Raw genomic sequence first — 13,484 nt, 5'->3', positions numbered from 1 at the left:
TATTCATTCATTCATTCATCTTCTGTAATCACTTGTCCTGTGAAGGGTCGTGGGTGGTTGGGGTGGTTTGGTAGCTGTCATTGGGACGAGAGGCGGGGTTCACCCTGGACAGATGTTTTCTGAGTCTGGATTTGAAGACTGAGTCCTGAATCGAGTGGTGGACGGTCGGGACGGAGGCTCTGAGTGTCCAAATCTATCAAACCCGACTTTCATTGATAAGTGAACACTGCTAACATGCTTCTTCCATGCTGTGGTTGAAGGAAACTGTTTAATATATAGAAGAAAAACAAAAACCTAGCGAAATAAATACCTCTGCATGCAGTTCGATAGTCCTCTGACCTTTTAGGGACGTTAAGTTGTTAAGATGACGATGCGTACGACTACTGCTATTCTTCTTCACTAACATGAAGCCCCTCCTCCAAAACGAGATCTTTGCAGGAGCATAATCTGTTCCCAACGGAGAGACTTCCCAGATCAACTTTAAAGTGCAGGAAAATTACATGGAAGTTTGTCTTTTATTCATTCATTCATTCATCTTCTCAAACCGCTTGTCCTGTGAAGAGTCGCGGGGGGGGGCTGGAGCCTATCCCAGCTGTCATTGGGGCGAGAGGCGGGGGTCCATCCTAGACAAGTCTCCAGTCTATCACAGGGTTAACACAGAGAGAGACACTCACACCCACGGCCAATTTAGAATCACCAATGAACCTAACCAGCATGTCTTTGGACCTTGGGAGGAAGCTGGAGAACCTGGAGAGAACCCACACAGACACAGGGAGAACATGCAAACTACACACAGAAAGGAACCAGTCGGCCCATGGATTAGAACCCTCTGAAGCATCAGTGCTAACCACCACACCACTGTGCCGCCCACACACAAATATTCCCCGTCCTAATGCTGTGAAACAATTTTTGGTTTTGTTTGAGCTATATCTCCACCTAGTGGCTTAATATTGTAACAGAAACACTTTCAGTTGTGATTTATTGGCAGCTTCATGAAGACAATCGAGACAATTTTACACAGAAAATCAAAAAAAGAAAAAGTGCTGTAAATATATTAGAAGAAGGCTTTTCACCTTCTCTACCTCATGGTCCCTTTAGCATCCCTTATTATAAACACATGCGGTGCAGCTAATGACTTTAACCCTTTTCCTCACCAATAAAATTCAACTAAAAAATGCACCGCTCAAAAAAAAGAAATTAAAGTAAAGCATCCAGTCAGTCCTGGGACACTGATGTGGTCATGTCAGTAGCAGAGGGGTCTGTTAATCAGGTTCAGCTGCTTTGGTTTTAATGAAATTAACAACAGTTGCGCGAGAGAGGCGACAACGAGACGACGTCCCAGAACAGGGATGAATTTTTCTAGGGTCAGCGCCACTACTGGAAGCATGAGGTCATACCTGGACCCTGCAGAGGCACGGACAGGAAGTCCAACTCCTCCAGCGTGGCACCTCAACGCGAACCGTTTTGCTGTGCGTCCCAGCTCAGTCTCAAGAGCAGGAGACAGGACGCTACCCTAGGAGGGAGAGCTGGACCGCTATCTGCTACGGCATGGCCTCCAGCAGGACACTGAGATCTGATGTGTTTCTTTAATTTATTCGGCGCAGTGCATATAAATTTAAAAACAAGACAGAACCACAATTCGTCGTAATGCAGCCGTCTACGTCGGGGCACTAGAGTTAGACAGAATTAGACCTTGCAGTTTATTTCACAACAAACAAACAGCATCCATGCAAGAACAACTCTGATTAAGATATTTCATAACAGTTCACAGTTCAGCAAAAAGAAATAAATTAAAAACAAAAGGAGGGCGCTCAAGGCAGAGTAAGACGAGCAGGAACTAGTCTGTTGTGCTTTCAGGAATTCAGGCATTAGTGGTTAATTACATCAGTGGCCACGCTTCTGGAAAACAGAAATCCCTTTATAAAAACAACAAACCCAGAGCGTAGGTAGAATTTAGATTTATGATTTAGAGGCTATGGTTTGTTGTGACTGGCCTCTTCCACATAGTCTGAATACAGTCTGGGTTTTTTATAGCTTAAGCGAACACTGCAGCTTCAACACCGTTTAAAAATAAAGCCTATCCAGCCTGACGCGATCATTAAATCGGCTGAAACGCGTCTCCTGGTTCATTAAACCTCCTTAAATCACCTGCAGTCAAACAGCAGCATAAAAAGGAATCATTAGAAGAAACAAACGGTAACAGAAACCCTCAGTGGCTGCGTTTACACGGACGCTGGAGTTTTCATTCAGGCAGGAAATCTGGTCTCCTAATAACCACGGCAACGCCTGATCTGAGGTTCTCTCTGGACGTGGAGACATCTCGGTCTCCGTCTTCTACTCTATCAATTCAGAGGACGTTTTTGGGACGTGTAAATATCTGATCAGATCATTAGCTTAGCAGTTAGCTTCAGTTTGAGTCTCACATCCGGTTTAAATGTAAACGTAGCCACAGAAGCTAAACGCAGTATTTTCCTTTACACGCACACATTGCTGGAGCAGCAGTCCCATACAGACAGGCACGTTTCAAAAATGCACACAACAGCCCCAGCCATCATCAGTCCATCCCTTTGTCATTGTGTTTACCCGTCGACCGTCCCTTTCACAGGGACTTTTCGTCCCTTCTACGTTGTCAGCGAGTACCGGTGAAACGCAGCGTCCCTCTCATGTTGCGGTCGAGCTGTGAATCCATCAGCGCTACAAAGACTCCTCCTCGGATTCGCTGTCCGTGTTGGGCTTCGTGAGCAGCTCCAGCTCCTCGCCGTCCTGCCACAGAAAAACAGAGAGGAGGTCAGGATGGGAGCGTCCGATCACGTAAAGGTGTGAACAGCCCCTCCCCCACCCCCCAGGACACATCTGAGTGATGAGATCCGATCTCTGACCACATTTAGAGGTGGTCTGGGTCACATGTGTCCACATTCCTATGGTAGTGTAAACACGATGACCTCCTACTCAACCGGGGTGGTCTGTGGAAGAGGAGTTAACTCATTCATTCAGAATAACAGAGACACGGATGATCACCTGAAAAGGAAAAGGTGATGTCTGTTCATTAGTAAATGTCCTTATTTCCTTTTATTCCCAGAGATTAACAGTTTATATGAAAACTTCCTTGGCTAGAGTTCTAATCCGGGTTTTGTGCAGGTCTAACTAACGTCAGGACGGAGATCAATAAATAATAACGTGTGAAGTCCTCACTCCCAATGTAAAACAAGAAGAAGACATTGTTCTTGGTTCTGAAACAACAGCTGAGATCCATTACAGACAACCGCTGCTAAAATATCCCACTGTGCCCCAGATGATGCCGGTTTTTGTTTGCATACAGAGACCAAAACTGACTTCGGATCCGGTTGTTAATGCCAGGTCTGGACACATGTACATAAAGCTGTCCCAGGACGGCAAGGTCTGAACAAGGCCAATGAACACAGGGGTATACAATCCACAAATCTGCACGCTCGAGGGTATTCTACAACATCTTGTACAGGACCGTCCGGCTGTCTTCTCCAGGTTATCTGGGTCCAGGTCCAGCAGAAGTCCAGACAGCCCTCTCTCCAACAACTTCCACCAGCACCTCCGGGAGGAATCCCCAGGTGTTCCCAGGCCAGACGAGAGATATAATCCCCCCCATTGTGTCCTGGGTCTCCCTTTATTCCCAGAGATTAACAGTTTGTATGAAAACTTCCATGGCTGGAGTTCTAATCCGGGTTTTGTGCAGGTCTAACTAACATCAGGACGGAGATCAATAAATAAGAACGTGTGAAGCCAAAGTCCTCACGCACAAATGTAAAACAAGAAGAAGACATTATTCTTGGTTCTGAAACAACAGTTGAGATCCATTACAGACAACCGCTGCTAAAATATTCCACTGCGCCCCAGATGATGCCGGTTTTTATTTGCATACAGAGAGCAAAACTGACATTGGATCAGGATGTCAATGCCAGGTCTGGACACACGTACTTAAAGCTGTCCCAGGACGGCAAGGTCCAGGGGTATACAATCCACAAATCTGCACGCTCGAGGGTATTCTACAACATCTTGTACAGGACCGTCCGGCTGTCTTCTCCAGGTTATCTGGGTCCAGGTCGCGGGGTCCAGCAGCCTCAGCAGGGAAGTCCAGACATCCCTCTCTCCAACAACTTCCACCAGCTCCTCCGGGAGGAACCCCCAGGTGTTCCCAGGCCAGACGAGAGATATAATCCCTCCATTGTGTCCTGGGTCGGCCCCGGAGGCCTCCTTCCGGTGGGACATGCCTGAAACACCTCTGCCGGGACGCGTCCGGGAGGCATCCTTACCAGATGCCCGCCCAGATTCCACCTCAACTGACTCCTCTGGACGTGGAGGAGCAGCAGGAGTTCTACTCTGAGCTCCTAACCTTATCTGTAAGGCTCAGCCCGGCCACCCTGAGAAGGAAATTAATTTCAGCCGCTTGTATCCGCAATCTTCTTCTTTTGGTCGTTACCCAGAGGTCATGACCATAGGTGAGGGTTGGAACGTAGATCGACTGATAAATTGAGAGCTTCAGCTTGGACAGAACAATTCCCAGATATTTGTGGGGATTATTTACAGCCTTGAAAACACACAAAAAAGGGAAATACCTGGCATTCTAGCCTGCAGTTAGTTTTTTCTGTCAGAGCTCCACCAGAGACATACAGTACATCTGGAAACTTGTGCTACACATTAAGAGGTTTCCCTGAGTCTGGGACAAAGCGTGAGTGATGACATCTACCACAGAGTCCTGCTGACTCTTGGACAGTGTCCTCATAGGGCCCCTGTTCTGTTAAAACAGCTTCCTCTTCCATGTGAGGTGTGGTTCCAGACTACGGCTGCTGTTTTCATTGCAGCGAATCAAGTTTCCTTCTAAAGAATTCACATTATAGAGAAAGATTTCCTACAGAGAGTGTGGTGAGTACATGTGAGGAGGGGAAGAGGCTATACGCTGGGGTAAGGTGAGTGTTGTGGTTCGCTCCTTACCCCTCTGGACCTCTCGAACACCTCCCCGTTGATGACCCGCAGCTTCTCCTGCTGCAGGCTGTACTCCGGGTCCTTGGGCCGGCTGGCGTTGTAGATAAAGATGGCCAGCAGGACCACGGGGGCCTGGAGGAAGAAGTCCAGCGAGGGGTGGAAGTCGAAGAGGAAGAGGGAGAGGCCGGTAACCAGAACAGTGGTGATCTGGCCCGTCAGCACATGGAACATGTTGTCTCTGAATTTCAGGATGAAGGCCACGGATAAACCCAGAGCAGCTGAGGAGAAGAAAGAAGGGAGTGTTCTTAGCTCAGCCTTAAACTTCTAGACAACTTTAGTCCAAATCCAAGTTTTATTTTGGATTTGTGCACAGAACTGGGACATCCTGAACTTTATATACGATATGATATCATAGCTCTCACTTGTTTAAAACCAATCAAGGCTTAAGGTTACGCATAATTAAGTGTGTGGAGAATTATAGGCGGTTTAGACTTCTACAGAGGCTACGCCGACAACACAAACCCTATGCAGACGCTAGCGTCGTAGACTGACATGCACCTGCCCAGAAATGCGCCATGGAAGATGGAACACATCGAGGAACGGTTAACTGAGGAGGTTCGGAGATAAAAACATTTGTACGACTCATCTTTAAACAGAGACTGAAGGTTTAAGGCTCATTTAAGGTAGTGCGGGACATAGATGTCGTAACCTACCCCGGTGCAAGACATTTCTACTTGTGCGCTCGTCATTCTGGCTTGCTCTTTAAAAACGCCAATCAAACATTAGTCGGCGCTGTGTCTCTTTAGCCAGTCGGGTTCATTTTTCTGTCTACTTGATGGTTCACTTTCAACTATGGCGACTGAAACTTTCGCCAAAGTTTCACCGTAATTTGGCCGAAGACGAGTCGTACAAATGTTTGTATCTCTGAACCTCCTCAGTTAACCTTTCCTCGATGTGTTCCATCTTTATTGATCTAAAACAATCAATTCAAAAATTGAATCAGGCTTCTGCATCAATTTGATGCCATAACTACAGCGACAGTCCAGACTCAAACTCTGTAGGTGGCGTGCACCTCCCCAGAAGTGTAAGAGCTGTGATTGGTCCGCTTGGTAGTAGCGTGTTTTTTCTCGCTTTAGTATTTCCGGCTGCTTCTGCACCTCTGCAATTTTCAAATTGATTGTTTTGGATCAATTAAGATGGAACACATGGAGGAAAGGCTAACAGAGACTGACAGTTTAAGGCTCATTTAAGGTACTGCGGGACATAAACACCGTAACCTACGTACGTAGCCTACGCCGGTGCGAGACATTTCTACTTGTGTGCTCGTCAGTCTGGCTCGCTCTGTAACAACGCCAACCAAACGATAGTCGGTGCTGTGTCTCTTTTGCCAGTTGGGTTCATTTTTGTTTCTACTTTCTGCTTCACTTTCAACAATGACGACTGAAACTTTCGCCAAAGACGAGTCTAAAACAATCAATTCAAAAATTGAATAGTAGAATCAGGCTTCTGCGTCAATTTGATGCCATAACTACAGCGACAGTCCAGACTCAAACTCTGTAGGTGTTCCAGCTTCACTGATTGAGAACAATCAATTTGAAAATTGCAGAAATGGAGAAGAAGCCAGAAATACAAACGCGGAAACACGCTACTACCAAGCGGACCAATCACAGCTCTTACACTTCTGGGGAGGTGTACATTTGTACGACTCGTCTTTTGGCGTAATTTCTGCGAAAGTTTCAGTCGCCATTGTTGTAGGTGAAGCAGGATGTAGAAACAAAAATCAACCTGACTGGCAAAAAAGATACCGACTAGTGTTTGGGTGCTGTTTTTACAGACTGACGAGGCACAAGTAGAAATGGCTGCACCGTACGTAGATTACGGCGTCTATGTCCTGCAGTGAGATGTCAAAGACGTAAAAAATCTTTTAATATCTGAAACAATGATCTTTAGATTTTACTAACTTTAACAGAATAGTTTGACACTTTTAAATATGAACAATGTACAGTCAGCAGCTGCTTAGCTTTGCTTAGCTCAAAGACTAAACACAACTAGTTTATTCTTTAGCAAAGACTAAATAAACAGTGAGGAAAAATAAACATTTATTGATCAAAATGAGTAATTCTTTAAAGGTTAAAGTAACAAACCTCCGTCGGCACATTAAAGTAAAGCTCTGTGTGAGTTTTAACCTGGTTAGTCCGCAATAATATTTACACGAAGGATCTGTCTGTATTATCCAGAGCAAGATGAGGGAAAGACGAAGCAGCTACAATAATACATTTGTCTTTTGGATGAATCCACTGACATTCAACAGACAAATCTGCAGACACACTCAGGCATAAAGCTTTCAGAGCAGGCACTTGACTGAATGTAATGAGCAGCAGCAGGAAGATACTGGTTTATATTTAGTGTCACTGAGGTTTGAATTAAACTAAATGTTTTACTTGGCAGGCAGGAGATAGAGGACGGCCAAAAATAAAAAAAATGAGCTTGAGCTTTACGTCACGGACGATGACAGCTAGTGACAGCTAGCGTGTTTTAAAGACACGCTGAAGACTGAGGGAAGAGGCTTTAGTTTCTGTTTTGTTTTACCTGTTAACAAACATGTGACACGCCGATAGGAAAGTAGTTTAATTTCATACTAAAATACATCGATCAGGCGTAACATTATGACCACCTTCCTAATATTGTGCAGGTCTCCCTTGTGGTGACTCATCAGAGAATGGACATGGGCCTTCTGAGGGTGTCCCGTGGTGTCTGGTAACAGGATGTTGTTAGGAGATGGGGCCTTTGAGGGGAGGGGCCTCTGTGGATCATCCCACAGATACTTGATCAGTTTGGGATCTAGTGAATTTGGAGGCCAGGTCAACACCTTGTGCTGTTCTTCATGTGTTTTTGTGTGTGTGTGTCTGTGTCAGGCTGCATCCTGCTCAATGAGTGTCATTGCTATGGGGTGGGGGTGCCTGGTCTGGTCTAGGTGGGTGCTACATGTCTAAGTAACATCCACACCAATGAATGAGAGGTCCAGATGTTTCCCAGCAGAACACTGAATTGACACACGATGGTTCAATGTTACTCACATCTCCTGTCAGTGGTTATAATGTTGTGGCTTATCGGTGTATACGTACTATTCCTTTAACCAAGTGTTGTTTTCTTATCGCCTAACTTGATCCTAAAAGCATCAGATCAAAAAACCTTTTATACCAATCATTTTGGAAGACACAAACAAAAAGGAAGTATCATGTATCTCCATTACTCACCAGTGACCAGCACTAGACCCAGGGAGTAGACGTTGTGTCCATGGAGAAGGCCACAGTGCACGGTGAGGCCTCGAGCCTCGCTGCTGAACCCGAGGGTCAGACCATTAAACACCACGCCGAACACGTACCTGCAAAAACCACGCAGCGAGGGACTGAGATTAGAATCAAAGCGTCTTTACGCATCTCCGCTATCTGTTATTTTCTTCACAAGCCCGCTTCTCACAGTTTACTGTTCTGTATGAAGATGCTCTCGGTGAGCTGGTCTCCTTCTTTGAGAATCTTCTCGTTGTAGATGTTGGCCATGGCGGAGATGAAGCACTGGAGGAGGAGCAGGATGTGACCCACGCCCAGAGACCGGAGCTTGTCCACCATCCTTTCCCTCCAGGCCTCGCCGGGCAGCGACGACGCCCACGATTCACTGGCAAAGCAACGGGTTTATGGTTAGTGTGATTATATTTTAACTTTTTTTTTTTTTTTTTATGATTTAACTTCTTTATTGACTTTTCTTAACATTGCAAGCGAGTTTAAGTACAAGTAGCATTTTAAGAAAAGTAGAACAAATCTGACAGTAACAAACAAAATACACAGAATTTATAAAAATAAAAAATAAATAAAAAATAAATTAAAAATAAATTAAAAATAAATTAAAAATAAATTAAAAATAAATTAAAAAATAAAATAAAATAAAAAATATAAAAAACTAAATAAATAAATAAAATAAATAAATATTTATTTATTTATATATTTTAAGTAATTTGGCTTTGTTAATTCATTGGTTATTTAAGCAATTAAATCGTATAAGTTGTCAAAGAACAGCTCATAATTAGAGCCCGACCGATATATCGGCCGGCCGATATTATCGGCCGATATTAGGCATTTTCAAAACTATCGGTATCGGCATTTATAATGGCCGATAAATTAATATTTCAAAAATAAAATAAAAACGAAACACACTTCAACCATGTCATGAGTGTTGGCGTTGTATAGTTTAGTTTGTCCACCAGAGGGCACTCTACACCGTCCCTGTTGGCAACACTCGTGTATAACTCGTGCTGATCCAGTCAGAGTCGGGCAGAGAGAACCAGTTATCCGCGAGTAAGATCATCGGTGAAGTGTGTTCATGGTGAGTTGGTCACGAGACATACATTGCTTGAAAGTTAGCTTTTCTTTTACACGTGTGTGAAATCCAATGACGCCAAGTGTGCGTTGCAGACTGTCGTTCAGCCGCAGCATTAACGAGTCACATAATGGATTTAGATCGCTAAATAGTAGGTTTTAGAAGGCAGGCAGCAACTGATGATTGAAAATGGTTTGATGTAGCTTGATGGAAAGAATTTAAAAAGTGCAGGTAAAGGGATGCATTATCATATTATTTTAGTTAAAACTCATAAATAACTACAAATAACTAATGTTAGGGAAATCAGTTAATGTTTTGTTGCGCGTTTCTGAAAAAAAAAAATATCAGCCGATATATCGGTTTTTAAAACCAACAAATATTTGTATCGGTATCGGCCTTCAAAATCCTTTATCGGTCGGGCTCTACTCATAATTAATGAAACTGACACAATGACAAATGACATATGATAAAAATTAATGTGAATTTTGTCCTGCATGTTTTTTTTTTTGTTTTTGTTTTTTTAATGTGCATCCACGGTTACCTGCTGTTCCTCATCTGCTCCAGAAGCTGTGTGTACAGGACGCAGGAGTTGGAGGGGGTGGAGAGGGGGTTCGAGTGGAGGCCTGGCACAGCTATGGAGTCTTGGTGGCTTCCCGATCCTGTCGTCAGGGAAACGATGGCCAGGAAGAGAACAACCAACGCTGCCCACTGAATCCAAGACAGGCGCCTCCTGGAGGAAAAAAACAAACGTTGAATCTAGGATTATATAAAACAGTATTTAATATGGATGCACAAGACGCCTAGTGTGGTGAAACACTTCTTCTAATCTCTCACTCTAACAATCAGACTTACAAAAACGGACACTTACTTCAGGACAATTCGAAAGAGAACAGCTGTGGTCAGGATGACAAAGTTGGAGAACAGCACTGCCATGGCCTAAGAACAAGAGGGGAAAAAAACAGCAAGTTAAGAGATAAAACAGCTGAGTGATAGCACGACACAACAAGTGCATCCGACTGTTTGCCTTGGCCGGGACATTTTGTCGTTTTGCCACGATATGAGAAATCTACATTCAGATAACGAGGAAAAAAACAACGATGTCTGTGTGTTCCTCCAGAGGATCTAATATCTAATGCCGAGCTCCAATGATCTCCCTCTGGCAGCGGTCAAGTAGCATATTTAAATGTAAACTCACGGGCTGCAGGTAGGACATCACGTAGAAGATGATGAGGTTGTCCAGAAAGTAGAGGAAAGCGGGCACGGACCACTTCAGCGAGCTGAGGAAGGAAGAGCTGGAGCCACAGCCCAACTCTCTGCATGACCGTCCCTCTGGAGAAACCCAGGGAGAGTGAACACACATCCTTTATTCACACAAACAGAGTGTATTCACACGCACACGGGTGTCAGTTATGAGGCTTGTCCCGGATGTAATCGTGTTCTGGACACAACAGATGCTAGTATCCTGACCGCATGTGCAATCTGAACACAAGCTGGCCAAAAAAGGATGCCATTGTTTGCGTCACGTCACTAGGCCAGAGCTGCACAGTTCATGATACAGAGACATGGATGAGATGTATGTGCATCAGCAGCACTTCAACAAATATATACTGGTCTCAAAACTGGAATAAGTGCTTATCCAGGCCTCTGAAATCTGGAAGTAACAATAAACCATAAAATGAAATATTGAGACTTTCATTTTTACCTCGGACTATGACTCTAACTGACATGACCAGACAGAAGAGCAGCTTGAATAGCTCAGCAAGTAGATTGACAGAGGCAGGCAGGAAGTCATACTTGTTTTCTGTGAACAAAGCAAAAAAAAAGAAATTATAATTGATTAACACGATTTTAAAGTTATCAGTTGTTTCTTTTTTTTATCTCTCTGTGCATAAACCTATATCTGTTTTATTGTCAGTCAGTCACCGGCATTTGCGGAGAATTTGAGCAGCAGGATGCGGCTGGTTCCCAAGGTTACAAAGCCCAGGCCGAGGGCCAGAGTGTAGGCCGACGAGCGGGAGCAGAGCCTGGGGCTGGAGGGGCAGCAGAGGCAGCGCGCCATGGCTGGTGGACTGAAACTGGATGCAGTCAAGCCTGAAGGAAAAACACAAAGACACAGAGAAGGAGAGAGAATGAGAGAGAGAGAGAGAGAGAGAGAGTGTGAGAGAGAGAGAGAGAGAGAGAGAGAGAGAGAGAGAGCTGCTAACAGACTGATCACATGTTTCTAGGCATTTGGTTTCACTTTGCAAATGAGGAAATAAAGTTGGCTAAATTCTATCAGAAGACATTGACACATTAATATCAGTGAGTTCATGAGCGAAATGTCAGACATCCTGCAAGATGTAGAGACAGTTGAGACTATGAAGCTCCTATTAATGCCCCTCAGAGCCAAACAAGCTTCTGTTCTCACACTACTGCTCTGACCTGGTCTGACTTCTTCTGGGGTATTTTGCTTTCTTGTTATGAACTATATTTCTGGTGGTTGGTCACATGTGCCAAACCAAGAACAGCGTCAACATCCAGGAGCCTTCTGATAGTGAGGACTGCTTAAACTACCCTCTCAAACGGGACAATATGAAGCTCTCTTACAAACATTATGACAGTAACCATTACTTTCGGTTAATCGTTGGAACGACACCAAGCTGGCTGATGATTATTAAACGTTTGCAGTACTGTGCAAAAGTTTCAGGCATTTCCATTCTCATCCGTACCATCATCAGTTTAAGAAGAAGAAGAAGAAGAAATGGACTCATGCGTTAACACAGTTATCAAACCATGGAGTCCATCATATGAAGAGACAGACTGAACACAGATACCTGAAACAACTTACTACCAAATACCTTGAAAAATATGCAAACGTAACGAGGAAAACTGGTGCTGCTGTTTTGTTTTTACTGCACTTTGTTTAACTTTCATAGAAGATGCAAACTAAGAATGACGCTATTTATTTTTAGCTTCCTCCTTCCTCTTAGTGGTAGCTGCTCAAACATGGACATCATTTGCTACTTCCTTGTGCTGCAGACTGAATATATAGAGAGAGGTTAAATGAAGGTTTTAGCTACTTGTCTGATAAAAACATATAATTTAAAGATGACTTCTTAGGTGCTGAGAACTGGTAGGAAGTGTCTGCTTTTGGCTAATTTATTAACTACACAAAAACAAACCAATAATAGAGGTTGACAGATTAGTTCTGATTATATGCATTTTATAGAGCCCTTTAGCTTTCTTGCTATGTTCTTATATTTTTATAACACTCAATAAAAAAGGACAGAAGCTTTTATTCGTCCTGTTAGTCTAGCAGAGAATTGAAAAACCCACAGCTCAGAGCTAGCCTAGCATCATTAGCATCTCAACCGTCCCGTTCCTGTATATTAACAGTCCAAACTACAGCGACACGCGCGTTCTTCTGCATTTTCAGACGGGATTCCAGCTGCCGTGGGTAAGATGTGAAAGCGACAGGACCATTTTAGAAAGACTCACCTGTTATTGTCTATTTTTCAACAAGGCATAGCGGAACCATCGTATTCCGTCAACACCAGCGCGGTTCCTTCCTGGTTGGTGTGCGCATGCGTGTTGGGGCACTATGCGTGTTTACGTCATCCGACCCACCGCAGATCACAATCAGCGAGAGTTTCTGGACCGACGCAACTTTATTGATCATAAAATAAAATAAAATAAAATAAAATAAAATAAAATAAAATAAAATACATACTAATGATAGAAAAAGAAAGTGAACAATAAATGAGAAACGAAAAAAGCAAGAAAAACAAATATAAAGATACATTAATTAAATGTTAAATAAACGATGTTTTTCTATTTTTCTATTTAACTCACCTTTCTGTAACAGATAACTCCATCTTCGTCACGTTAATGCTCCTCCATTTATATTATTGCACCTTATCATTTATCCTGTAAATGTATGTATATAGTGCATACTTCTATTTCTTGTAGATTTGTACATATTGCCTACTTTATTTATTTATTTATTTATTTTACTTCTTTCTATGTGCAACTGAGCTACTGTGACCAAGCATTTTATTGACCCTTGTGGATCAATAAAGTCCGTCTAAGTCTAAATCTTAATCTAAAAACCTGAGTTAAGGTACAAGACATAAAATAATTAGATTTATTTACCATTTGTGTCCAGCATAAACACA

At 43.4% G+C, this 13,484-nt stretch overlaps 1 protein-coding gene across 1 annotated transcript; it reads right to left on the bottom strand.

The window, feature by feature from the left end:
* Window positions 1–962: 962 nt before the first annotated feature.
* Window positions 963–12,895, bottom strand: slc35a5 (solute carrier family 35 member A5). Its single transcript, XM_084544946.1, has 10 exons — window positions 12,808–12,895; window positions 11,254–11,421; window positions 11,033–11,131; window positions 10,526–10,659; window positions 10,199–10,266; window positions 9,872–10,060; window positions 8,437–8,631; window positions 8,214–8,341; window positions 4,966–5,234; window positions 963–2,763 (listed from the first exon to the last, which is right to left on the bottom strand). Exons 2-10 carry the CDS (start codon window positions 11,387–11,389, stop codon window positions 2,695–2,697), a joined length of 1,287 nt encoding a protein of 428 aa, XP_084401072.1. The 5' UTR covers window positions 11,390–11,421; window positions 12,808–12,895; the 3' UTR covers window positions 963–2,694.
* Window positions 12,896–13,484: the final 589 nt, after the last annotated feature.

This window comes from Chelon labrosus (genome assembly GCF_963514085.1).
Source record: "Chelon labrosus genome assembly, chromosome: 5".
In the NCBI taxonomy this organism is placed as follows: Eukaryota; Metazoa; Chordata; class Actinopteri; order Mugiliformes; family Mugilidae; genus Chelon; species Chelon labrosus.
The sequence above is the reverse complement of the archived record's forward strand: the minus strand, read 5'-3'. Positions and strand labels throughout refer to the sequence as shown.

What these genes read in the sequence shown, in the direction of transcription:
- slc35a5 (XM_084544946.1), bottom strand. Translation starts at nt 11,389, where the DNA reads ATGGCGCGCTGCCTCTGCTGCCCCTCCAGCCCCAGGCTCTGCTCCCGC. An exon ending in CAAATTCTCCGCAAATGCCG is followed by an intron (nt 11,132 to 11,253) that starts GTGACTGACTGA and finishes CTTTGTTCACAG; the next exon opens with AAAACAAGTATGACTTCCTG. An exon ending in TTCATACAGAACAGTAAACT is followed by an intron (nt 8,342 to 8,436) that starts GTGAGAAGCGGG and finishes TGGTTTTTGCAG; the next exon opens with GTACGTGTTCGGCGTGGTGT.